Source organism: Trichoderma asperellum, chromosome 6, assembly GCF_020647865.1.
Source record: "Trichoderma asperellum chromosome 6, complete sequence".
Lineage (NCBI taxonomy): Eukaryota > Fungi > Ascomycota > Sordariomycetes > Hypocreales > Hypocreaceae > Trichoderma > Trichoderma asperellum.
In genome coordinates this window covers 682,351-706,659 of record NC_089420.1, presented here as the reverse complement: position 1 = coordinate 706,659, position 24,309 = coordinate 682,351, and the positions used below count along the sequence as shown (strand labels likewise).

Below are 24,309 nucleotides of genomic sequence, written 5' to 3'. Positions count from 1 at the left end.
TGACACAGGAGTTCTAGCAGGAGAAACAAAGTGGAGTGATCAGAGTAGCCACCCCGCAAAACCTGCTGCTACCCGATATAGACAGACTTGGCAGATACTCGCCAAGTTAATTGCATTTGAGATACTATACCTATGCAAAAAGACTATCTTATAATTCTTTGATGGTAATAAAAATTAATTAGATGCAGTTATATAGATGCAATTTGTGCTTTCTAGGTATGTAGTCGCATAGATATTTTTAGTTGCTCGTTCAGATATAAACTCAATATGCCTCTTTCCATGCAATCTTTCCATACGGTCTTAAATGCCACAATCAGCTACCAAACAATTGTACCCAGCTTTAGGCTCGTAGCTACATCTCGCATATGGTTCTAGTTAGTTCCGAGTCTATTAGTGGCGATATGCACCGATATTCGCCAAGACAGGGGCTGTTTATATGTCACGGGAAGTAATTCTCCGTAGTCACAAGTGCCGACACCTCTCGCTCTTCTTCATCGCCAGTCTCCAGCTGAAAGTCGCGAATGCTACCCTACAAGGATGCCCCTCCCCCCCCCCCCCCTTTTTTTTTGGGGGGGGGGGGGGGGCCACCGAGGCTAGGCCACCATCTTTCAGATGATAGATGCCGTTAGGATTTAGGAGATGATTGCTAAAACGCAGTGCTGATGGACTCCTCAGGGCAAGCTGCCTTGAGTATATAAGATACCTCTCACTCTTACTTTTTCCAAGTGTCGGTCTGTGAAATAATAACCACTTGCATTTTACCAACATGAATGATCTACTCAATGTTGTTCTGGCTCGCATTTATATCGTTGGGGTTATTACAGTGGCGGGACTAGCTTTTGTGAGTTTCCATTGTCTTGTGCACAAGCAGTTTGACCTTTGCTAACACTCGTACAAGCTGATCTTCTATGCCCTTCGAGACCCACTGTCCAAAGTCCCTGGGCCTTGGTACACCAAATGGACTTCAGTTGTGATCAAGGATCACTGGCTGAAAGGCAATCGAGCGAGCTACCAACATAGCTTACATTAAAAATATTGTGCGTATTTATTCCTCTAAGAATTTGTTCATGATGGTGATAGTTATTAATAGAGATTAGCATGACATGCCCTGTCATTCGTCTCACTCCCCAATGAAGTTTCTGTAACCAACATCGAAGCTGCCAAGAAAATCTACAATGCTAGAGAGACCTTCCGTAAGACTTCCTGGTACTAAGATCTAATGGTCTCAAGCGAGAATGTTTTCAACACAGCCGCACCGAGCTACGCCGACGACTATGAAGGCTTCTCTCGGGCTCAATGTCTGAAACCTCACTGGTGGCAGTAACACCCCAGGTCCAGACTACGATTGATCTAATGATAAAAAGAGTTGGGAAAGAGATGGAAAACAGAGGAGTTGCAGATGTGATGAAGTGGTTCCTGTTTATGACGACAGACATCATTGGAGAGCTTTCCTTTGGGGATTCGTTCCGAACGCTGGAAATCGGTGAACAAACCGCCTATACCAAAGACCTGGCAGAACTGGGTTACCTCGGTGCCGTTCGCTCTGCTTTTCCCACACTCATTGCATTGGCAAAATATGTGCCCATCCCTTACTTCAAACGTCCCCTTCGAGGCACGAAAAACATGACTCGTTATGCACACCAATCTATTGCTCGCTACAGGAACCTCTTGGACTCTGACCCTACCAGTGTTAAATGGACGCTCTTCACTAAAGTTTTCCAAGGCCAAGGCAAAGAAGAAGATCTAAACCCGGTAGAACTAAGAGGCAACGCATCGGCATATATTGTTGCTGGCAGTGATTCCACAGCAGTCACCTTCACTTACCTGGTATGGTTCGTCTGTCGCGATCCCAAAGTCAAGGCTGCTCTTTTGGCAGAGCTTCGAACACTCCCTGCCGAGTTTAGCATTTCAGACGTCCGTGATATGAGCTACTTGAACTCAGTGATTGACGAGATATCTTTACTCTGGCATCCAGTTTGCGCTGCCTCGTTGGGTGCCTGAGAGTGGTGACAATATCGCTGGGTACTGGCTTCCTGGCGGCACCACGGTTTGCGCTCAGGCATACAGCATGCATCGCGGCACCGATGTGTTTCCCAATCCGGATGTCTTTGATCCTTCGCGATGGTATATGCCAACAAAGGAAATGAAAGACTCGTTCATGCATTTTGGAAGAGGCTCACGGAGTATGTTTCTTTGTCTGTTGATGTTGTCTTTCTTTGTATTTGCTGACTCTGTTATAGTTTGCATTGGACTTCATCTGGCACTGATGGAGCTGCGATATGGAGCTGCGCGCTTTTTCTTGACGTTTCCGGAAGCCAAGGTGTCGTCTCTGGAGGGCGTGAGTGACAAGGACATGGCACCGAAGGTGTTTTTCTTTACAGAGCCAAAAGCCAAGCGATGTCTGATTCAGAGGCAATAGAGATTTGCCAGATGTATGTACTTCGTTTATCGCCCCGAATGGCACCGCGAAATCCCTTCAGATTATTATACAGGTGGAAAGTAGCAAGGGTCCATCATCAGAGCAGAATACTATGTGGATAATTCACCTTGATTTCTTCAGCTGCTGGGAACTGGTCTTTGCGGAGCCAAGGCACCTGAGCTGCTTGTTGGAATACAAGAGAAACAAAGATAGGTGTGGCCAGGTTGAAGGGACGAAATCCAGCCTTTGTTGTTAACGCATCTAATAATACCTCATACCGGAGACGTAACGTAGTCAGCCACGCTCTTTGACACGTTTCACAAGCAGCATGTAAGATTGCCACCTAGGTAGGCCAACTATTCCTTTGGATAAGGAACTCAGGACGAAACAAAAGGCGGCGATTCGCCTGAAGGCCAATAAAGACTGTCATCCATGATTAATTGTTTGGCCTCGTCTCGAAGGCTTTCATTCTGCATCTTATACCCCAAAATACTTAGCGGAGCACGTTAAATCTTTGAACACAATGTCCGCCCTCAAAAGCAACTTGACTTCGGAGCGGAATTCGGTAAACAGCCAGACAGACGGCGCACCTCACTCTATACCGGCGACAGAGTACTCGACGGCGTGGGCATGCTCATGGACTGACACAGAGTTTGGTATATTGACCGATGCAAATTTGCATCGCCTAGCACACGTCAACTGCTCGTATCTCTCCTCAGGAAGACCACCGACATTGTTGGCTTTGAAGCAGCATGCGCAGGCTCTTACGAATCTCATCAGGATACTATGTATTAGCAACACATTTGGGATCGTTGATGGAGGGGAAAAACGACAACCAGTTTTTGAGAAGAATGAAGCATTTGACTGGCTAAAAGATCTTGATAAACCCTACACAAACGATGACGAAAGTCACCATTTGCCTCTATGGGCTCTAGCAAACCAGATTGAAGGTGAAAATGAGGAGACAGGAATCGAATGCCACTGTCCCATCAAAATCGCGCGAAATTTCGGACCTTTGGAAGAGGGTAAAAGCACACGCCGACCATACAGCAGCCACCATAACCTGGTAATGCATGCAAATGCTTGTCTCGAAATCCTGGACCACGAATACAGCGCAACAGGAGGCCTTCTTTCCCTGCTCCCATCAGGGAGTGAAGAGGACAGCGAGCAAATGCAGGGCGTCCGAAACACCGTACTAGGACAATGGCTGCTTCATCAACAGCACTTGATTGCGCGTATGCACGAGCTCGAGATCAACTATGCAAACGCCCTCGACCTCCTCAACGGCGAGGCCGTGGTACCCATGCAGATGCTTGGACGCTTTGGCCCTGATGGACGGTCCAAAGGCCGCGAACTGGCCTATCCCCAAGACCGCTTTGTTCTCGCCAACTCCGGCGACGACGTCTTTGACCTAGTGCATCGCTTGATGGATAAAGCGGAATCGAAGATTCAGGAGAAGGAGCAGATATGGTGGGAGTCTGGAGTGAGTGGCGAGCGCATGTGGATGAAGGATCGAGGAGGCGATTGGTATTCCCGTGGCTTGGTCCCCGTCGATCTCATGACACGATTTGTCCGCCTCAAGGACCATGGAGACAGGTCCACCATCTTCGTGTTGCCAGCGATCGAGCAGCATCCCGCCACGGCACAGACGCGCAAGATGGAGAGTCGACCAACAGTGGTATCAGTGGTGGCGCCATCATGGCCAGAGCGAACCTCTGATATAGAGCAGCGTGCCAATGCTCAGATCGAACGGATGAAGGAGCTGGAGGAAGCCAATCGTGCACTAATGAGAGACAAGATGGAGATGGAGGAGCAGATGGCCACGCTTTTGGCCGATTTGCGCAGGACAAGACACGAAGTCAAATTCTATGAGGGCACATCGGAGGATGGAACGAGAGCTGAAATCATAGCTGAGATGGCCGCCATGAAGCGCCAGATGGCCAAGCTGAGAGAGGCGCTCCCACAAGAGTATCACCAACTCCTGGAGGCTGAAGACTGAAGACTGGAGACAGTGACTTAGCGGTGCTGCGGCAATCTTTCGGAATTACAGATGCGAGACATGTGGCGGGAGTTTGACCGTGCGCCTCTGGAGTCTCCAATACGATTGTTGTTGGTTCGTGTATGGCGTGAAGGAGGTAATAGTCTGTCCATGTACATTTGCGGTTGTAGCGTCGTTATTGATAGAGAATACCTACTAGGTATGGAGGTGTTCAGTGAACAGCGAATTAGTGTCACCCTTACAGCTAATTGCTGGGACAGGTACTAGTGCCGCTAACCTAACAGCGGGGAGTACTGGCAGCAAGACCTGCTTGCTGTATCCTGATTGCTACCGCCAGTGGCCGCGCTGCTGCCCTTATTACCTCTCCCTCTCTTCTCTTCAACCACCTAATTAGAGCTTTTCTTGGCAACCCCAAAGTAAAGATTTATAGGTATTTACTAATAGTGTGTACTAGAACCTCGGGCGTGTAAATCGGGGGGCCAGAGATCGGTGCATTCCCCTTTTGGGAAGCTGAAAGGTTCAGCCAGCGGCTGGAATATGCCTCATGTTCTTGGCTGGCAGCCTTGTATGAGGACAGTCCCTCTCTGTAGAATTTCTCGATTTGAGGCAAATAACAGATGAACTACGATACTCAATTCGAACTGTCTCTTCCAATTTTGCAATTTATTCCACAATACTTTCCTTGACTGTTACACACCCCTTCCGCCAACAACAGCAGCTCTCATAATGCCGACCTCCCCCACAGACATAGCCAACCTCTACAACATTCTCGGCGCTGGTGAGCTCTCACGCCTCGACACCCACCCCGTAGAGCTCCTCGTGACTCTCCGCACAATCAGCGAGGCCCTTCCCCTTGCACCCCAGCGGATTGCCGACGTTGGTGGTGGTCCCGGTAAATACGCGTTTGCCCTCGCGGATCAGGGACATTTGGTCGATCTTGTCGACCTGAGCCCTGGGCTCATCCAACTCGCTCAAGTCGAACAAGACAGGCGTAAGGCTGCTGGGAAGGGAAATCTTCTCGAAAGCCTTTCAGTTGGAAACGCGCTGGATCCGACTATTCTACAACATGGTATCTACGATGGTGTACTGCTTTTGGGACCTTTGTATCACTTAGTAGAAGAGTCGGAGCGAGTAAAGGCTGTCGCCAATGCTGCGCAGCTGGCGAAGCCCAATGGCGTACTTTTTGTAGCTTTCGTAAGCATTGCTGCGCATCTGAGGGATGTTGCAATGAGAGAGCCAGGGAGACTTGTTGCAGAGAAGGAATTCTATGCCAAATATGTATGCCCCGTCCATTTTCATCACTGCTGTTGAGTTCACCACACTGACCTCTACTGACCTATCGCAGCTTCAGGACGGTCGATACGAGAAATCCAAGCCTGGCATCGGGAACGTCCACAGTTTTCACACGCGCGTGGGCGACATCAAATCATTTTTTGCCGACAACTTCGCTGACACGCTGGAGCTCGTGGAATTGCGATCGCAGGAAGGCATCCTGGGCGGTAGTCTTGATGCTGCGTTATCCAAGTCTGAGCCGCAGGTCATTCAGGCGTGGGCGGACTTGATGTACGAGAAGTACTCTACTGGAGAGGAGCATCTGGGATGTGCGGATCATTTGGTAGCTGTTTTAAAGAAGAAAACATAGACATAGTATTGTAGCTAGAATAATGCACTCTCGAACGGGGTTTTCCCAGGTATGCAGCCTAAACTATCATTATGTGCCTTATAAGTGTACAGATGGGATGAGCAAGAATCGGCTCTTTGTCCCTTATGGATGTTATTTTAGAGAGGTACATTTAGGCATGTTAGACTAAAGTTAACTGTAGGGACACTAATTCCGCGTATCACTGTGCAGTAGCGAGCGTAGTGGCTGCGGCTGATAAACAGGTGCCCCGTTATCAGTTGAATCAGCCCCGCCACAGGGAGTCAGTAGTTCGAAGGTTTCCAGAATCTAACCCCCCGCCATTCTCAACCAAGACAGAATCCACCACATCCAACGCCGGTGCCACCAACTTGTGTCTACGAATAGCGGCATCCGAATGCCCAAATGCCTCCCGGTTGAGACGAATCTGGGACCGCCCTGCAGCCCTACTGCAAGGGCCGTGTTTGCTTCCCCATGCATCGTCTCACCTCTTCCAGCACCATGGCCGCTCCATTCACAAGGCATTGTCTTCTGCAGCACGCCCCATTGAAGCCCCGATGGATGTGGACAAACAAGCGACGCCTTCATCTCGCCCCGCCGTTTCTACTAGACGACTACACGCCACGATATCTTAGACTCTCGTCCCGGGACGCCGCCAAAAAGCGCTCGCTGGCCTATGCCCACCTCCGCAACTGCAATCTTTGCCCCAGACTATGCGGCGTCAATCGCTACGAAACCACTGGAATGTGCCTTATTGGCGAGAAAGCAAAGGTCAACGTCATAGCGCCGCATTTTGGCGAAGGTCCGTAGGCGTCTACCTTCTTTTGAAACCCCGAAAGTGAAAGTGGCCGCTAAGAAGAGTGCCAAACAACACTCTAACCACGTGTGAAATGTAAAAGCTGCTAACAAAGCGCCAGAACCATGCATCCAGGGGCACAATGGCAGCGGCGCAGTATTCATGAGCGGGTGCAACATGCGGTGCATTTTCTGCCAGAACTACGACATCTCGCACCAGCGTAATGGAATGGACCTTACCCCAGAGGAGCTGGGCCAGTGGTATCTCAAGCTCCAGGAGGTGGGCAATGTCCACAACATCAATATCGTCACGCCGGAGCATGTCGTGCCGCAGGTAGCGTTAAGCATCCTGCATGCGGCTGAGCTGGGGCTGAGAGTTCCCATCATCTATAACACCTCAAGCTACGACTCGCTAGCATCTCTGGAGTTGATGGATGGGCTAGTCGACATCTATCTAGCAGATTTTAAAGTTTGGAAGCCTAGCACGTCCAAGAGGCTGCTCAAGGCAGATGACTACGCAGAGACCGCCAAGGAGAGCATCAAAGCTATGCATGAGCAAGTCGGCGATTTGTGTTTCACCGGAGATGGCATTGCTAAAGTAGGTTTACTGGTCAGACACTTGGTCATGCCAGGAAAAGAAGCTGAAGGCGCGGAAATCATGAAATTTCTGGCGTCTGAGGTATCAACCGATTGTTTCGTCAATATCATGGAGCAGTATCACCCCGACGCACATGTTGGGAAGAGGAGAAAGCGAAGAAGAGCACTCCCAGCTGAAGGAGAGGAGAAGAGTTCAAATCTGTCAGAAGACACATACGAGGAAGTTCGGTATAGCGATATCAATCGATCAGTCACAAGTGAAGAAATCTCATCCGTGCGCGAAGCCGCTATGGGAGCTGGTCTGTGGCGGTTTTGCGACCCTCCAAAGCATGATGGGTTTGCCATCTGATAGCAAAGCCCATGTACATATGTACATACACGTCTGGATCTCTAATTATACCGCACTCGGTGCCTAGTTCGGCTACGAGCATGAATGCTGTATCGTCAATGCTTTCATCCCATCCTTTTTTTAGTCTAATTCACACTCACCGAACCAATGGTGCGCAGGGATTGGTGAGGGTCGTTATCTGCGATTTTAGGTTCTGTTTTAGTCGAAAATAGCAGTATGTATCGATTCCGATCTTGTCTTGAGTCTTATTCGAAGGAGGGAAGCGATGAGAGCACGGCGCAGAAAACGCCACCATAATGCCATGTTGGTTGGCATTGCCAGTCTGGTCGGAGAAGACCAATTCAAATAGTCAAGGCGCATGTTGGTGGCGGCGGTAGTGGCATTAAACATGGTCTCAAAACAAGCAAGCAAGCCTAGGCCCAGGATCCGAGGCCATTGCGCCGGCTTTTGGCTGAACTCTCGTCAGAACAATAGTTTCGAAGCGACGGCTAATATGGTCAGCTGCTTGGTTCTTTGGCCTGGTAGACATTGATTTTCTGCTCAGGCTTAGGACTCATAAACTGGGGGAATTCTGCAGTCACCCTTCGGACGATGTATCGCTGTAACAAAGCTACGTCTCTCAACTATCAGATAATGGCTATGGAAACAATTACGACTTCTGGGAAATCGGTTCGAGGACTTCCCCGAGATGTCTCTCCAGCATCATCATCTCAATCTTCTCAACATGCATACTCAATCGACTCCCGTTCAAATATGTCAACAGCACCCTCTTCAAGAGGGAGCTCCCCTGATGCTAAAAAGGACACCAGAAGTAGCCCTCGCTGCAGAAGCAAGCGCAACTTTAAGCATACGACGCCGGCTTGGAATCTCATGTTCCAGCCTCGATCCTACGAAGATATTTACTCTGAACGAGCATATCTCACGGCTTCCCTCCAGATGCACTCACTCAAAGCGATCGAATTAATACACCAATATTCTTTAATAGAAGAAGAGCTGCATGCTAAGGAGCACATCGGAAAACAGAGACGGAAGCTTCGCAAACAAATGAGTTTCATCAAAGTAAAATTGGCCGAGGCGGCTCGCCAAGAGAAAGCAATCCTTATAAGGCTAGGCGAATTGCAGATGGAGCAACTAGGGAGAGACACTTGGGACCAGGTACAGCAGCGTAGGATGTTTTACTCATCAGCGCCATCGTCCACGCCCCGGACGACATCGTTTAACGCAACTTCGAAAGAATTCGTTCCGTCTGAAATTCAATCTGTGAATTTACCGGCACATACTCAGCCCTGTTCATCTGAAATGGCCAAACCCAGAGTGCTTGACACAGTAGTTGAAGTACAAGAAGGGGGCGAAGATGCCGTGGATGGTATTTCTAGTAATAGCGAAACGGAAACCGAATTGAAGCCAGAGACTGATACCGAGTGCAAAGATTTATGCAATCATGGCCTGGAGTACACGTACAAAAAATGCGACAATGCGACAGAGACTTCGCAGCTGCGTCCGTCCCACGTGAGAGAAAGTCTATCGTCGTGTCTTGAGGAGAAGCGTATGAGTCTTCCGACCCTCAGCTTCGTTTGGCCAAGCGCTTGAACTTTGGGGGGGGAATAAAAACATTAAGCAAGGTACAAAAACGATTCTTAAAAAGAGAAAAAAAAGAAAAAAAGAAAGAAAGACAAATGAATGAAGAAAATGAATACTAAAGAGCTGAGCGGAAATCATGCATCTGTCTATTTGGTGTTTTGTCTAATTGGGCATATCACATATCACATTTGTCGTGCATTAGGGGAATGAAATTATGGTATAAATGAATGCAAGGGACTCGTACCAACAAATCAACTGGATGGATATTAGAAATTAATTCTGGAAAGGCTGTCTATGTATGTTGTAGTAGTTTATTTCTATGCAATTGCACAGTGTCATTTAATCTCATTGTTTCTGGCTTCCTTTTCCTTCTCTTTTTACGCAAATTCTCCAAACTGCCCGTCATCAAATCCCAAATTCTTTAACGACTTTCTCTTCTCTTTGACGTCTGAGGTTTTCGGTGGTGGTGGGAGGGAAAACGAAGCTCCCGGCGCCGCAGCTGGTGGAGGTGGAAGAGCAAACGACTGCAGATCTGCTGAGCTGGAAGAGGTAGATTCCTCTGCTGGCTGTGGCCGCCTTCTGCCGAACTTGGTGCCGCCGAGGTTTACTGTGATAGTTTCGCCCTCTTTTAAGCTGTAGTCTTTTGTCTCCGTCTTGGCTTTTGCTTCTGTTGAGCTGTGGCTCTGCTCAGCCTCCCATCCAAGGCTTCGTCTCGCCTCCTGCAGCGACACGGCCAGGTCGAATGCGTCGGAGCGCTCTTCAAAGCCAATGCCCAGCACTGCCTTTCGCCCCTGCGGATCTTTGACTGTAACAGCAAAGAATCGACTGCTGTCGACGACCGGCTCGACGGCGCTTCGGTCGTTATACGGCGAGGCGGCAAAGAGCTGGCCGGTGGAAGGGTCTTCGAGGACGAGGTCGATCTTGACGCTGGACGCGGCGTCGGGGTTCTCAAAGGACGTTTCGACAACGCGGAGGCGCGCAGTGAAGATGTGGCGGGCCGGGTCCTCGGTCCAGGAAGCGGCAGCATGGCCGCGCATGGACGTCAGAGGAGGAATGTTGTAGACGTGGACGGTGTTGGCGACGAAGAGGATGCGCTGGATGGCATCGCCGGGGAGGGGCTGGCCGGTGGTTGGGTCGAGCGCCTCCATTTTTGGGGACAGAGAATGCAATTGACTGCTCTGAAGCTGTGGACGGCGGAAGCAACAAGGGCAGCGAACCAAGATGCGCTTGCTATTTGGAAGACAGTGGTGGTGTTTTGGTGGTGATGCAGACGGATTGGCGGTGGGGGATCTAGGCGCCGGGCAGGCCACTATGGAGCACCGCCTTGGATGCGTCTCTGCCGCGCTGCTGCGTCCAAAACATGGAGATGCTCATTCAATCTCGGCCTCTATTGGGCGCCATCAGCCCGACCTGCAATGGCGCTGCCGAGGATTTATTAGTGAAGCTGCTATGGAGACTGACCCTGAAATGGCGGATTGGAGGGGTCGAGCTACAGGGGTTCTACAGTGGCTGAGTGGCGTAACGGCGGAGCTTACCCCGCCATTTGTGGCTGGAACTTTTCAGATTGGATGCTTCGATCTGTGATAAAGTTCGTCTCTGAAATATTTTGAGTCATTCTCGGAAAAACGGCCATACGCAAACGCCCATCCTCGCTGCGACGCACAAGCACCTGCTCTCCGGACTCTTAATTTCTCGCAGAGCTTCATCTTATTTGCCACAGTCACATAACCGCACATAATGGCGAAAGAATCAGACGCTGGTATGCCAAGCCCATGCGCATGCGACGCCAATGATGCCCGAGTTGACACTGACCGTCGCATTCTAGCCGTCGCGCAGCCCATCCCGACTGAGCTTCCGTTGCGAACGCAGCCCAACGATTCCACCTTCGAGTACGCTGCCCTCTCCGCTTCTCTTGGGCCTTGAACGGCTCGATTCTAACTCTCGACAGCATCGTCGCCACGTACAGAGACCTCCTCGCCTCCGATCCCGACCTCACAAAACCCGTCGCCGCCATCGAGTCCCTCATCGCCCTCCTCAACACCGTCCCCTCCACCACCGTATACGAGACGCTCGACACCGTAAAGTCCCATTCCGACCTCCTCAAGGCCTCTGTCGAGAACCCGCTGCCCCTCCAGGCGGGAACCGACCTCTTCCTCCAGTATCTTGTCTCGTCGCTCAAGCAGCAGGACGGCAGCTTCGACGCCGTACGGCAGCACCTGTTACGCAATGGACGCCTGTTTGCGAGTAGGGCCATCGCAGCCAGGAATGGCATTGCGGAAGCGGGGTGGAGGTTCGTCCGGGAGGGCAAATGCGTGCTGACACACGGAGCGTCGAGATCAGTGACGGGTCTGCTGGAGCGGGCGGCAAAGAACAGCGAGGGCAAGTTCCGAGTCGTCTACGTGCGGGACGAGGTGCGCGCTGAGGAGAGCGATCGCGTGGTCAAGGAGCTGCGAAGCAAGGGAATCCCCGTCGCGGAGATCCCAGAGGCGGCGGTGGCACATGTCATGGGTCTGTTGCGACAGGTTCACATGGTGTTTGTGGGCGCCGAGGCTGTGACCCAGAACGGTGGTATTATTTCTCGCATTGGCACTTTCCAGGTTGCCAAGCTGGCCTCACAAGCCAAGATACCATTCTACGTCGCCGCCGAGACACACAAGTTTGTGCGCAAGTTTCCTCTGGACCAGAGGGACATTGGATATCAGCAGGAGGTGCTGGATTTCTCGGCTACGGAATCAAGCAAGCAGCCCAAGGATGCTGTTGACTACACGGTGAGTTTTATACCTTTTGATCTACATTATTTTATATTGAAGTAACTAATGATTGTATGCATCACAGCCCCCGGAGCTCATCTCAAACTTGGTCACAGAAAATGGCGTTCACTTGCCCGGATATGTATTCGAGCAGCTTCTTGATATATATGGCAGCTTAAACGGCTGAGAGTCACAGAGAAATAGATAAAATTAAAAAAAAAAAATGTCTTGATTGGCCGATATGACGGGTCAAATGTCTACCAGGAGTAGCATCATGTGTTATGTATAGATATATCAGCGGCTAAAAAAATTATCAAACGAAGTAATAATATTGATAAGGCTTTATCAACATTACACACTTGTAAACTATTTGCTGAGGCTGTGTTACGGATAGCCCTTTCTGGGAAAAACGAAGGCAATGAATGGGCCTAGTTGTTCTTCTGTTGCAGTGTTATATGGCCGCATAGCAGTGATAATGACTGTATTTATGTTTGACCTCCTTCTTGTCTCTCTTTCGGAACAAAGAACCCGCTTCTTTATATAGGAGTCAACGCCCGTTGTGAACAAGGATTGAACAAGGTTCGTACTAGGACTTTGTTCAATTTCTTGTCATCGGAGAGGTCAGCCGCCTAATAAGAACCACCCAAACTGTCGATATTGTTATGCTGCTGCTCAAGATCAGTCAGTAGCAATGAAGGAATCCTTATTACGAAATAAATATATTGCCATTACTTGATAGAAGTTCTTTATTCAATGCCTTCTGAAAACGTGGCATCTTCATTGCCGAACTTCTGCGGGCGTATTGAGGCTTACATACTAGGGGTGGAAAGCATGTAAAATCGCCAGCCATACAAGGATATCGCTTGCCAAATTAAGTAATATTGTGTGCATAGAATCGTTAATGTATTGAGTCTAATCATCTAGGTAATACCTTTTGGAGGCTTTGTTACAACATTAATCTATATTCTAAATACTCATGCCCATCGGAAATTTGGGATGGGAAGAAGATGAAGTCCCATTCATATCCCTTGAGAGGGGTATCGCCACTCACGTCTATGCGGCTTTTGAGCCCAGTTTGAAAGGTATGTGCCAACATACAGTTTTGTACAATGCATTTTCTAAAAGAGAGAGAAAAGAGGAAAAGGGGAAATACAAGAATGGGAAAAAAATTATGATGCACACATTAAGAAATAACGGCGCATGATTGCTAGATTCTCGTCTCGCAAACCCGTACTCGGACACTATTAAGCCATGGGCTACGAGCAAGGTAGAAGTAGAGCGTCTCTGGAAATTGAGTGAGAAGCTTGTTGGACAGGAATTTGCGTACTGACTGCATTGGTTCTTGAGCATTGCCGTTATCAACTGGAGTCTATCTCTCTAACACATTTAATTAGTCCTTCTAGATGAAGATTGGTAACAGTCCCAAGTCTTTATTTTGTTTAATTTCTTATGATAGATATTTTTGTATTAGAACCTTTCCTAGAAACTATATTCGAAAGCCGAACGTTACATATCATAATGGCATATCTACTCATGCCCATGAAAAATGCTCCGTGTGTAAGTACACTGAACTGATTTTGGAACCTTGAACAATTTTCAAATTTTCCTTGGCGACAGCATTTCGTACATCGTTCTGCATCGTTTTTGGACCGCAAACGAACACACTGAGAGATTGGCCGGCTTGCGCGACACTAGCTGCCTCTTGGACAATCCGAGGTAGTTGGGGACGGCCCTCAAATTCTCTCTCAAGTACATCGATATTGTGTCTCTTTTCTCGAATATCATTCTTGTCTGCTGATGAGACAGATGCCTTTAAAGTAGGATCCTTTGCAAGTTTGCTCTCCAGATCTGTCGTGTGTGTCGCTTTTTCGGTCAGGTAGACTTCAGCTCGCATATCCGCATTGGATGATGAACTAGTTTCTGAGTACTTCGATAGCAGCTCGCTTACAGCTCGTAGGAACCATGTACGGCAGCTAGCATCTCGAGTTGCCAGGATGACACGCAAGGAAAGGGGCCTAGGGCTGCGGCGGTTACCCCAGCGTTTGGCCCCAAAGGCTCCTTTACTATCAGCGCACACAACTTGGCCCTGTTCTTCGTCAGCCAATATTAAACGGTGTTTAGCAACTTTCTCAATGAATGGCAAGCACCAGCCAGCTCCTGAGCCACCTGAAATGACAAGAAGATGATCGCTGTCTTGATATCTCTGCATATTGATACCTCCGTATGGTCCGTCGACAAGAACGGATACTGAACCACCGGGCTTTTCTAGACCATATTGGTATAGTCTGGCAGTCAGCCCCTTTTCAGGTCGAATGTAAAAGGTAAGCTCGGACTGTTCGTTTGGCTTCTCTAGAGGCGAGGAACAGATGGTAAAGGGATGAGGAGAGAGGGCATGCAAAAAGCCAAAGCTTGTAAAACGTAGGAAACAATGCTGTCCTGGTCTCCAGTAGAAGTTTGCGGGAATTGTGATGCGAATGAAGCCATTGTCTTCCACAAAAATCCGAGCCTTCGAGTTGATGCCATACTTGAAGCAAGTCCGAAGCCATGGATAGGCGTAACAAGGAACGTAGACAGCTGCAGTGGCGATGAAATAGTCCCTGCGTTTTTGTCAATGGCTTTATTATATACAATAGTAACCAACTGCCCTTACCATGAGGTGAGAGTATAGCCGCAGTGCCAAAAGAACATCACCATGAATATGACAACAGCAAATAAATGTGTCATTTTGAAGAACTCGTACCCAAGATTTCTGCGATTAATGTTAGCCTCTTCAATCCCATCTATAGCCTCTTCGTTCCACTAACCTGATTGTACTGTGGGACGCAAAGGTAAGCCACGCCTGAAAAAGGAGTGCAACGATGCCGGTCCAGTAGAATACAAGATTCGAAGCAAAATGCTTTTCCATGTCATGCCACCGAATGTGGTACACAATGAATGGAAACGTATGTAAGAGTGCGAGAACAAAGAAAGCATAGGATATCCATCTATGAAATACTTGTAGTCTCTCGTAAGAGACTCCCGTAAACAATGTAATCCAATTGGCCTTACTCGCAGTTGCACTTTGGTCCGTTAGCAGTATGAGGGCCACCCTGTGCTTAACGACTTACAATATAAATGGCATACATGCCAGACCCATCCATCCAGATCTAGTAGCCAGTGCTGGTGAATTGCCGTAAATCTCGCTTGGCCAGTAATAAGGCTGTGGAATCAAGTCCATACCTGCCGGATCATCAGTTCAATTATAGATCAAGATTGATGAGGAAATAGATCTATTATCAACTTACAGAAAAAGAAGATGGTACCAGCAAGTCCCAGCAGTAAAATACCAACCGGAGCCGAGTTCCACTGTAATGACTTCACATGAAAGCCGCGATACGATATATATCGAATACTTGCTATTAGTTTTTGCGACATCAGAGGTCCTCTGAATCTTCGATATGCCAGAATCTGCGATACAACATGACCAATGATAAAAATACCAATGGCGCACATGAAAAATGCCACCGTTGGCAATGCAAAAACATAATCGGCGATATACCTGGCGGAATTCCATCAGTTGACCGCGCTGTTCACAAGGCGCCAAATTATCTCGTACCAAAAGTGCCAACGCTGCTTATACCAGTCGCATTGCTCTGCAGTGAGCTCATCGCACTCAAATGTACGACTTGAATGTAGCTGTATAGGCCCAGAGAGCCACGCCGCGTTCATGTCCATTCTCTATTTCTTTCGAAAGAGTGGGCGAATATCCCCTCGTGATATAATGTGTTCAGTTAGTGGAACACGTTCATTTCCAAACAGTGTAGCTCTACAATAATGAAAAAGAAGGAGCAAAATAAAAATCCATCAAAGAGGGCCTGTCACTTCTTTATTGCTACTACTGCCCTTGTTTCATAGGGCAAAACAAACGCTCGCGAGTCAAACTATTTTCCACAAAACTGCTATCTTATAAATGGTCATTGAACAAGACGATCATTTCGAACGAATTCATGCTCACCACTTTTCAGTGGTTGGCTAGATCCGAATTATGAGAATGTTGAGCGTGTTTGAGCAAGTTTTGATAGCACTGGCTCGCCTGTATACCTATGAGTTGGAGATACTAGGAAAATAGTTGTTGTGCGAATTGTCAGGGAGATGTGGATCATATGGCGTTATCCAACCAATCCAAGTACAGTATGCTTGAATTAGGGGTTGTGGGTTTAAAAGTCGATCATGTTGTTCGACATAGGTAGTATGTCAAAGTGAATTGTCCGAATGATATTCTTTTTACAAATGCGAACAAATAGATCCAATTTCTCTAGCCAGTTCAAGTTGCTCTATTGCATCAATTTACTGTAATAGATCCATTTCCTCAACTACTTTTACTATATCTGTCACTCTCACCTTACCCTACTGTCGCTACTGTCTTCCACAGTAGCTCTCCTTCCCATATAATTTCCTGATCCCAACCCGCCCATTTTTCTATGTTTCCTTTAGAAATTCTTGTGAATGCCCCCTTAGTGAACCTTCTCCAATCAAGATTCAGTCCCAAGTCGGTATGTCACCGACGAAGCGAAAGGTTACACACAATAGAAGCGCAACCCAGTGTTTTGAGGACACCAACTACCGATACTTGGCCTACCAAACGTTTTCTTTGCCCAAAATATGTTGGCGTGACGCTGCAATCCCATCTACCGCCTCCAGAAGAGAGAGATGTCTATTATTTCAGACTTCCAGCGCCCACAACCTTTCACTCGCACAAGTACGGAGGTTGGAAAAACTCTATAATTCCGCTGATCACATTCTCAAACTTGTGCCCAGAGTCACTTCCTCCTGCGGGGAGACCAAGTATCCCGTCTGTTATTAAATAATGCAACATCTTCTCTCCGCACTCAGATTCTAAAAACTAGTGACATCACATCTGACTGGGCCGCATTGATTTCATGTCTGTTTGAACGGCAGTTCGCGTTACACTGCTGAATTCAGTGAAGCCAAATAGGAGCGCGGTTACAGTATTGCCCTACGAGCAAAAAGACTTTGGAGAACCATAAAATCCATAAAATTGATCGCGATATTCGTGAATCAATTGTGACGTTCTCTACGGTGCGCTCTTCTGCCCTTGATACCAGGACTACTGTCAACGCTAATACGCCGGCTAACACTTAGTTATCCTCAACATTGATAAAGAACACCCGCCATGAGGATATTCGTGCTGATTCAACTAACTATCCAGGCACAAAAATTGTCATAAAGGATATGTATGGTATTGCCGTTACCAGAGTCTATGTCTCACATCTCTGTTGACACCGTCCAGCATTGTGGCTCTTACCCGCAGACATGTGGTTATTCGCTTTAAGCCAAGGCCAGGAACCTGTCGCTACAGCAATTTGAAGTTGTTATTCGGCTAGAGCCTCTAACTGGATGAGCTGTATCTTCTAGAAAAACTTGATACTAGACGAACTTTGTCTACTGGAGGAACTTCAACTATCCAGAAAGTTTTATCTAGTCGGCCGGATCCGGATATCTAATGAGAAAAAAAATGAAAAGAGAGAGAAAAGGAATATTAATTATGTGATTCGCTTTAAAAGTCTGCAAAAAGGGGGATTCTTCGCCTAGGTGCCAATCATTGCAAAGGAGGAACTCATTTTTGAGCAGCAATAGCATTTGAATATAGGCTCGAATTTTGGCTTGAACAGCTATGTTATGATAGCTCAGAATTCATATAGTCATAGTAATAGGCCGTTAGTCGTATTGGGCTTTGTCAAATAAAGCAATACTAGCAGTAGACGTAAGCTGCTATATTTCTTGTTAGAGCGCTGCCCGGTTTTCATATCACTTCGATTATCTACAGGCTCTGGCCTTTTATATGAATTCCGGTCTGGCAATTACTAGAGATCATCAACACTGCCAAGCTTTCAATACCTAGCGTACCGTGATGCTATGATCTGCGTCATCGTACGATTCACACTAAACAGCCCATTTCGAACAAGATGAATGTTTAGTTTACTCCTCGAGGGGTGCACGGCAGCGACGTAGCGTCGAGAATCTCGTGAATACTAATCGGTGGAGATTTAACCCAATTGATCCATGTGGAGTCCGGCCCGTTAAAAGCTGCAGTGCCATTCAATGCATAACAATTATAGTTTCTCTCGTGATTAGGAATCCAATGCTGTAACTCCGCGCTCGAGGCTGAGAAATTGGCGGCATCTTTTTCCGCTGCTTTTCTGACCGGGCGTGGGCTGCTTAGTCGATTGGCCCGATAACTTTGGTTGATAATAATATTAGGCAAGTTTCTGCGACACCACACGTGTAAATAAGGCCTGCATAGAAAGCTCCCCCACAGGCCAATCATTCCAAGGTGGGATTCAGCAACGCATACCCCTCTTTGCTTTCTTTTTATGCTCTCATGGCGATATCCGGGTTCATCCGGGCCTGCATATCCTGGGGTCCGTTTATTAGGTGTGAGTAATGTGAGAGGAGCTATGGCTCCGGAGTCTGATATTAGTGCGGGAATGATATTCGATATAGTACGGATACAATGCTCGTAGCTAGAGAGACGGAAATTAGTATCATTCTCATTCTCCATCATACAGAGAGAGCGTTAGCAGCGCCGGGTTGAATTTCATTCAGCAGAAACCCGTAAATAGAACGGGTCTATTATCGCGTCAGCCGCTTATGGCTCGATCTGACTCCTCTAGCTGTGACCTGGTGAGGCTTGCGGGAATGACGCAGTGGGGTCGCTTCTGTAAGGTACGTAGGGAGCGTTACAGTTGACGCGCGATTTAATACTGTATGATGCACCCGTAGCGGATGGACGAAGGATTAGTTGGAGATGGGAGGGCACACGAGATCTGACTTCATTGAAAGGACTCGACAAAAGCGAGAGACAAAGAGAGAACCAGCCGCCTCGAAAGACGGGCTGACAGCACCTATATACATGTAGCTTACGATTTACTCATACATGGGAGAAATGGCGTTATTCTAGGGCTGTCATTGCGTGTGTCATGTAAAACAGAGTATATATAGCACCATTGCCCCCGTCTTGGTCTGGCATGCTTACAGACCTGATTGATACTGCAGAGCACAGGCCGATGGCTACACGCTGCACTGCCGTGATGAGCTTTCAGCCCTCACAAGGCGGCGGGTGTCCACACAAGCGAAGCGGAGCGGCTAAGGCCGGCTGAGATGGGGAATCTGATGACCATATTTCTAGCCTCAACCAGCATGAGAAATGAGATGGTTTGCCCGACAATATCCCATGATGCATTAAAAGCGAACGATGAAATAAGCTGCTTCTGGTGGATAAGCTTGATAATCCTTACCCGCAAGCTGGAGTAACGGAGACTCGCACCTGTAACGCACCCCGAGGCGTCCGGAATCCACAGGAGGTACAAAGTGATTCACGGTGCTGAAGCTCAGAAACCACCAAAGTTGCACCAAGCTGTGGAACCGTGGCGTGAAAAGGAAATAGACGACTGGATGACGCTCTTTTGCTCTTTCGGCTCTTCTCTGTATCCATTGGCTATCCCTGTAAGCTGTTTTGAAATCCTCTCGGCTCGTCGCCCATGTTTCAGTGACAAATCTGTCCTCTATCCCTTGATCAAAGCTGCGGAAAGCTAGTCCATCAGTCCATCTCCTAAACTCCATGGCGCACGCACTTGTGGAAAGCCGTGCGCCATCGTCCCCACGCCTGCATCTGCTAGTTGTACTAGCACCATGCTCAGCATTATCCGTATTGGTTCAATCTTACTCGTAAATCTGGCATGGACGGGTAAGCAGAAACTCAAATCGCTCAGGTACGAGTACATGTCTTCCAATTGTGGTTGTTAGGCTTGCCTGCGGATTAATTTACGTGAGCGAGCTCCGCCCCATCTTCACGGACTTTGATAGGTACCAGCTAGTTTCCAATGGAGCTTGCACGTTGACAAACAGCCCAGCTGGGGGCCGATAACCCCATGATTCCAAACAGTGCGGGCCCTCTATCTGGCTGTGCGTAGGCCTGCGGACTCACTCGGCCGCAGGGCCCTGCGACTTTGATCATCCTGACCAATGCCAGAGTCAGGGCTGAGGAGTCGAGCTATGGCGTCCGGCCGGCGGGTTCCACAGCGACGTCTCGGGGCCGGTGTCTTGCATCATGGGTGCGTAGGTAGCGGACCCTCCTGAGGCCCTGAAGCTTTTCACGCTGCCGCAACAGCTTGTGGATGGCTGGCCCTCACGCTTCGGCATATCGGGGAGGGGATGGAGATGCATACTATGTAGACACCAGGCGTTCTCAGGCTGCGGGCGTGGCATGTGGGATGACGAGGCTAGAACAGTGCCGCTACCTTGTCGATGATGGCTGGTGTGCAGCTGTCCCATGCCTCGTTCTGCAAGCACCAGGGAGTCTATGTCCTTTCCGGTCTTAGGATTCGCGCCTGTGGCTTTTGGACATTACGTAGATCGTGGTCCGACACTTCGCTTGTTGGCGGCTTGCGGGTGCCTGGATTGATTGATTGATTACAGATGTGCTAGGTAATATATATATAGTTGTCTAGCTGTGCCTTGGTTTCTGTTCCCCTCATTTTGATACTACTGCTTGCTTGCTTGAACTCTTTGTTGACTTGACTTGACTTGACTGGAACGGCCTGGGACTGCTCATTAACCTAACTCACCATCAATAACACATACTCACGACGTAATCGACACATCGCCCGTAAATCACAATGCCAGCTGTCAGGGAGCCCGTCCTCCTTGCGCAGCAGCCCTCCTCAGACGAAACCATGGCCCTAAAGGCCGTCGACCTCGCTACGGTAAAGGCGCTGGACATCATCGACATCCAAAATGCGCGTGTCGAGATCAATCTCAAGGACGAGATCCTCTCACAGATGAACCCCGAGCAGGGTCCTCGCACGCTGCCCACGCTGCTTCTATACGACGAGAGAGGACTGCAGCTATTTGAAGATGTACGTTGATTTTTTTCCCAAGTTGTGGCTAGAAGTTGTGTAACCCGGTTCGTGTCCAGATCACATATCTGGACGAATATTACTTGACAAACTACGAGATCGAGTTGTTGAAGAAGTCGTCGGCGGAAATCGCCAGCAAGATTCCTGAGGGGGCCATGGTGGTGGAGTTGGGCAGCGGGTCAGTTCCAGTGATGTCATTGTTGCTTTCATATTCCAGCGGATAATCCGTTTATGCTGACATTTTTGGCGTTTTTTTATGCAGAAATCTTCGAAAAGTCTGTCTGTTGCTGCAGGCGTTTGAAGACGCAAAGAAGAGCATCGACTACTTTGCGCTGGATCTGTCTCAGACCGAGCTGGAGCGCACGCTGGCAGAAGTGCCCGCGTTCGAATACGTGACCTGCCGCGGTTTGCTCGGTACATACGACGATGGCCGCGAATGGCTCAAGCAGGAGGCGCTCCTGGATCGACCAAAGTGCATTGTGCACCTTGGCTCAAGTATTGGTACGAAGTCATTTTTCCCTCTGTGTGGAAATTTGGTGTCTTTTCTTTCTTTTCTTTTCCTTTTTTTTCTCATTTTCTCAGTGCTCAGCTAACTGATGTCGGCTTTAGGCAACTTTAATCGCGACGAGGCGGCCGATTTTCTCAAGTCATTTGCAGAGGGGCTGCAGCCCGCAGATCTGATGATTGTGGGCGTCGACTCATGTCAAAACCCCGACAAGGTCTAGTAAGTGCTTTTTAGCAGATTTGAAATTGGTTTTGCAAATGGAAAAGAAAAGTGTGAGCTAACAGAAGAATCGCAAATAGTCATGCATACAACGGTTAGTAGTGAGTATTGATTGAACAAGTAACCAGTTATGCTGACTGTAGATTATTCAGACAGCAAGGGAATCACACACCAGTGAGATAATCTGTCGAATATATTTCATATGAGCCCTGACTAACAACTGAAATTTTAGATTTGTCCTCAATGGACTCGCTCACGCCAACGAGATTCTCGGCGATGAAGTATTCAACGTCGAGGATTGGCACGTCACCGGCGAGTATGTCTATGACATCGACGGTGGCCGCCATCAGGCATTTGTTTCGCCCCTTGAAATCTCCTCGGTTCTTGGTCACATCATCAAGCCGCATGAGCGCATCAAGATTGAGCAGAGCTTCAAGTACTCAGAGCTGGGTATTGAGAAGTTGTGGAAGACGGCTGGCCTCGACGAGGTTGCGAAATGGAGCAAAAATGGTGAATATGGTATGTGGTTAATTGTGTAAACCTTGATATTATCAGACACTGATAAATGGTTTCAGGGCTTCACATGCTGAAAAAAGCAAAATTGCCCTTCACCAGGCTCCCTGAGCTTTATGCCAAGGAGGCTCTGCCTACCTGGTCTGACTGGGAGAGTCTCTGGGCGGCGTGGGATACCGTCACCAGGAAGATGCTCCCCGATGAAGAGCTCAACGAGAAGCCAATCAAGCTGCGTAACGCATGCATTTTCTACCTCGGCCACATTCCAGCCTTCCTCGACATTCAGCTGAAGAAGACGACAGGAGCTGGTGGAACAGAGCCTGTCTATTTCCATTCCATCTTTGAGAGAGGCATTGACCCCGACGTCGACAACCCCGAACACTGCCACGTCCACTCTGAAATTCCAGATGAGTGGCCTTCCCTGGAGGATATCTTGAAGTATCAAGACGCTGTTCGCGAAAGACTTCGCAAACTTTACGCCAACAAAGATCAGCTGGATAAGGACGTCCGCCGCGCTATTTGGGTCGGATTCGAGCACGAGGTTCTTCACGTTGAGACTCTGCTTTATATGCTGTTGCAGAGCGACAAGACTCTTCCGCCGCCACACACGGTGGATCCAGATTTCCCAAAGATTGCCCAAAAGGCATACGCCGCGCGCGTACCAAACCAGTGGTTTGATATTCCCGAACAGGTGATTACTATCGGCATGGACGATCCCGAGGACGAGCTCGACCCACGACGTCATCTTGGATGGTAAAGAACCTTTTCTCAAATGATGAATTTAATAAGCTTTTTCTAACCATTGTTTGTAGGGATAACGAGAAGCCTGCAAGGCAACAAAAAGTCCATGCTTTCCAGGCAAAGGGAAGAGCCATCACCAACGAAGAGGTGAGCACTACAACTATCGTTTTTAAGCCATGTGCAAAATAACTAACTGGGGCCAGTACGCCAAATATCTCTATTCATCTCACATCAAGGACCTCCCGGCTTCTTGGTCCATCATTCCTCCCAACTATCACCACAACACCAACGCCACCACAGTCGGAAAGCCCATTCTCAGCGAGCTTCCCGAGAGCTTTATTCACGACAAAGCTGTGCGCACAGTCTATGGACTTGTGCCCCTGAGATACGCTCTAGACTGGCCCGTGTTTGCCTCGTATGACGAACTCTCTGGGTGCGCTTCCTGGATGGGCGGCAGAATTCCGACCATGGAAGAGGCCGAAAGCATTTATGCGTACGCAGAGAAGCAGAAGGACATTGCGAAGCAGAGCAAGTTAGTTAATAAGGTTCCAGCAGTTAATGGGTAAGTCTTGACACCTTTTTAAGTCAACTGCGCATATAGAGTGTGAATAGAAATGCTAACAAGAGTCGTATAGACACCTAGTCAATGACGGTGTTCAAGAAACACCCCCATCGACTACTCCCCCCTCCTCTCTCTTTGTCGATCTCAGTAACTCCAATACCGGCTTCCTCCACTGGCACCCTGTTCCTGTAACTCCCAACGGCGGTTCTCTCGCTGGCCAAGCTGAGCTTGGTGGCGTCTGGGAATGGACAAGCACAGTCCTGCGCCCGCATGAGGGATTTACTCCCATGGGTCTTTACCCTCTCTACACGACTGACTTCTTTGACGAGAAGCACAACGTCGTGTTGGGCGGATCATGGGCAACGCACCCGCGTGTAGCTGGTAGAAAGAGTTTTGTCAACTGGTACCAGAGGAACTACTTGTATCCTTGGGCTGGAGCCAGATTGGTACGGGATATCTAAGAGAGAGTTTGGAGCTGGGGGGTGGGTTTGACGGTGAGAATGGTGACGAAGAGAGGATATAGTGAGTTGGAGATATGATACGGGTAACAGATTGACACATAAGTTTGGTATACGCAAGGATGATGGACATTTGAAGCGCAAAGGCGCGGACTGTCATTACTGGGTATATGATGCTCTCTATTCCGCTCAATTTTAGCACGCTCGTTTAGACTACGAAAAAAACAAACGACTTTCGTTAAAAAAAAAAAAAAAAAAAAAAAA

At 48.5% G+C, this 24,309-nt stretch overlaps 12 protein-coding genes across 12 annotated transcripts; 9 read left to right on the top strand and 3 right to left on the bottom strand.

The window, feature by feature from the left end:
• Nucleotides 1-766: 766 nt before the first annotated feature.
• On the top strand, nt 767-1,030 carry TrAFT101_009692 (uncharacterized protein; the record flags this gene model as incomplete). Its single annotated transcript, XM_066128732.1, has 2 exons — nt 767-841; nt 899-1,030. The coding sequence occupies 2 exons, from the start codon at nt 767-769 to the stop codon at nt 1,028-1,030; spliced, it is 207 nt and encodes a 68-aa protein (XP_065984852.1).
• A 266-nt stretch (nt 1,031-1,296) lies between these two features.
• Nucleotides 1,297-2,419, top strand: TrAFT101_009691 (uncharacterized protein; the record flags this gene model as incomplete). The annotated part of the gene is made up of 3 exons (XM_066128731.1): nt 1,297-1,914; nt 1,976-2,183; nt 2,241-2,419. The coding sequence occupies 3 exons, from the start codon at nt 1,297-1,299 to the stop codon at nt 2,417-2,419; spliced, it is 1,005 nt and encodes a 334-aa protein (XP_065984851.1).
• Nucleotides 2,420-2,942: 523 nt separating this feature from the next.
• TrAFT101_009690 (uncharacterized protein) lies at nt 2,943-4,502 on the top strand (the record flags this gene model as incomplete). The annotated part of the gene is made up of 1 exon (XM_024900052.2): nt 2,943-4,502. One exon carries the CDS (start codon nt 2,943-2,945, stop codon nt 4,416-4,418), a length of 1,476 nt encoding a protein of 491 aa, XP_024761377.2. The 3' UTR covers nt 4,419-4,502.
• A 494-nt stretch (nt 4,503-4,996) lies between these two features.
• On the top strand, nt 4,997-6,117 carry TrAFT101_009689 (uncharacterized protein). The gene is made up of 2 exons (XM_024902504.2): nt 4,997-5,696; nt 5,764-6,117. The coding sequence occupies exons 1-2, from the start codon at nt 5,145-5,147 to the stop codon at nt 6,058-6,060; spliced, it is 849 nt and encodes a 282-aa protein (XP_024761378.2). The 5' UTR covers nt 4,997-5,144; the 3' UTR covers nt 6,061-6,117.
• Nucleotides 6,118-6,558: 441 nt separating this feature from the next.
• On the top strand, nt 6,559-7,798 carry TrAFT101_009688 (uncharacterized protein; the record flags this gene model as incomplete). The annotated part of the gene is made up of 2 exons (XM_024908085.2): nt 6,559-6,859; nt 6,975-7,798. 2 exons carry the CDS (start codon nt 6,559-6,561, stop codon nt 7,796-7,798), a joined length of 1,125 nt encoding a protein of 374 aa, XP_024761379.2.
• A 591-nt stretch (nt 7,799-8,389) lies between these two features.
• TrAFT101_009687 (uncharacterized protein) lies at nt 8,390-9,388 on the top strand (the record flags this gene model as incomplete). Its single annotated transcript, XM_024899974.2, has 1 exon — nt 8,390-9,388. One exon carries the CDS (start codon nt 8,390-8,392, stop codon nt 9,386-9,388), a length of 999 nt encoding a protein of 332 aa, XP_024761380.2.
• Nucleotides 9,389-9,619: 231 nt separating this feature from the next.
• Nucleotides 9,620-10,653, bottom strand: TrAFT101_009686 (uncharacterized protein). The gene has a single exon (XM_024906683.2). The coding sequence runs from the start codon at nt 10,525-10,527 to the stop codon at nt 9,757-9,759; it is 771 nt and encodes a 256-aa protein (XP_024761381.1). The 5' UTR covers nt 10,528-10,653; the 3' UTR covers nt 9,620-9,756.
• Nucleotides 10,654-10,987: 334 nt separating this feature from the next.
• TrAFT101_009685 (uncharacterized protein) lies at nt 10,988-12,479 on the top strand. The gene is made up of 4 exons (XM_024901900.2): nt 10,988-11,138; nt 11,205-11,268; nt 11,328-12,147; nt 12,215-12,479. Exons 1-4 carry the CDS (start codon nt 11,117-11,119, stop codon nt 12,314-12,316), a joined length of 1,008 nt encoding a protein of 335 aa, XP_024761382.1. The 5' UTR covers nt 10,988-11,116; the 3' UTR covers nt 12,317-12,479.
• Nucleotides 12,480-13,105: 626 nt separating this feature from the next.
• TrAFT101_009684 (uncharacterized protein) lies at nt 13,106-13,459 on the top strand (the record flags this gene model as incomplete). Its single annotated transcript, XM_066128730.1, has 2 exons — nt 13,106-13,211; nt 13,341-13,459. The coding sequence occupies 2 exons, from the start codon at nt 13,106-13,108 to the stop codon at nt 13,457-13,459; spliced, it is 225 nt and encodes a 74-aa protein (XP_065984850.1).
• Nucleotides 13,460-13,546: 87 nt separating this feature from the next.
• On the bottom strand, nt 13,547-16,089 carry TrAFT101_009683 (uncharacterized protein). The gene is made up of 6 exons (XM_024908086.2): nt 15,725-16,089; nt 15,414-15,667; nt 15,237-15,348; nt 14,934-15,188; nt 14,780-14,878; nt 13,547-14,726 (listed from the first exon to the last, which is right to left on the bottom strand). Exons 1-6 carry the CDS (start codon nt 15,841-15,843, stop codon nt 13,661-13,663), a joined length of 1,905 nt encoding a protein of 634 aa, XP_024761383.2. The 5' UTR covers nt 15,844-16,089; the 3' UTR covers nt 13,547-13,660.
• Nucleotides 16,090-19,235: 3,146 nt separating this feature from the next.
• Nucleotides 19,236-19,624, bottom strand: TrAFT101_009682 (uncharacterized protein; the record flags this gene model as incomplete). The annotated part of the gene is made up of 2 exons (XM_066128729.1): nt 19,236-19,394; nt 19,457-19,624. The coding sequence occupies 2 exons, from the start codon at nt 19,622-19,624 to the stop codon at nt 19,236-19,238; spliced, it is 327 nt and encodes a 108-aa protein (XP_065984849.1).
• A 1,076-nt stretch (nt 19,625-20,700) lies between these two features.
• EGT1 (Ergothioneine biosynthesis protein 1) lies at nt 20,701-24,285 on the top strand. The gene is made up of 11 exons (XM_024899969.2): nt 20,701-21,047; nt 21,107-21,225; nt 21,310-21,548; nt 21,657-21,771; nt 21,852-21,865; nt 21,924-21,945; nt 22,004-22,290; nt 22,347-23,037; nt 23,097-23,172; nt 23,229-23,587; nt 23,661-24,285. Exons 1-11 carry the CDS (start codon nt 20,808-20,810, stop codon nt 24,046-24,048), a joined length of 2,550 nt encoding a protein of 849 aa, XP_024761385.2. The 5' UTR covers nt 20,701-20,807; the 3' UTR covers nt 24,049-24,285.
• The last annotated feature ends 24 nt before the right edge of the window (nt 24,286-24,309 follow it).

What these genes read in the sequence shown, in the direction of transcription:
- EGT1 (XM_024899969.2), top strand. Translation starts at nt 20,808, where the DNA reads ATGCCAGCTGTCAGGGAGCCCGTCCTCCTTGCGCAGCAGCCCTCCTCA. An exon ending in CCACGACGTCATCTTGGATG is followed by an intron (nt 23,038 to 23,096) that starts GTAAAGAACCTT and finishes CATTGTTTGTAG; the next exon opens with GGATAACGAGAAGCCTGCAA. An exon ending in AAGGTTCCAGCAGTTAATGG is followed by an intron (nt 23,588 to 23,660) that starts GTAAGTCTTGAC and finishes AGAGTCGTATAG; the next exon opens with ACACCTAGTCAATGACGGTG.
- TrAFT101_009689 (XM_024902504.2), top strand. Translation starts at nt 5,145, where the DNA reads ATGCCGACCTCCCCCACAGACATAGCCAACCTCTACAACATTCTCGGC. An exon ending in AGGAATTCTATGCCAAATAT is followed by an intron (nt 5,697 to 5,763) that starts GTATGCCCCGTC and finishes GACCTATCGCAG; the next exon opens with CTTCAGGACGGTCGATACGA.
- TrAFT101_009685 (XM_024901900.2), top strand. Translation starts at nt 11,117, where the DNA reads ATGGCGAAAGAATCAGACGCTG. An exon ending in CCCAACGATTCCACCTTCGA is followed by an intron (nt 11,269 to 11,327) that starts GTACGCTGCCCT and finishes AACTCTCGACAG; the next exon opens with CATCGTCGCCACGTACAGAG. An exon ending in AGGATGCTGTTGACTACACG is followed by an intron (nt 12,148 to 12,214) that starts GTGAGTTTTATA and finishes TATGCATCACAG; the next exon opens with CCCCCGGAGCTCATCTCAAA.
- TrAFT101_009683 (XM_024908086.2), bottom strand. Translation starts at nt 15,843, where the DNA reads ATGGACATGAACGCGGCGTGGCTCTCTGGGCCTATACAGCTACATTCA. An exon ending in TGGTACCATCTTCTTTTTCT is followed by an intron (nt 15,349 to 15,413) that starts GTAAGTTGATAA and finishes ATGATCCGGCAG; the next exon opens with GTATGGACTTGATTCCACAG. An exon ending in GGCTATACTCTCACCTCATG is followed by an intron (nt 14,727 to 14,779) that starts GTAAGGGCAGTT and finishes ACAAAAACGCAG; the next exon opens with GGACTATTTCATCGCCACTG.
- TrAFT101_009686 (XM_024906683.2), bottom strand. Translation starts at nt 10,527, where the DNA reads ATGGAGGCGCTCGACCCAACCACCGGCCAGCCCCTCCCCGGCGATGCC.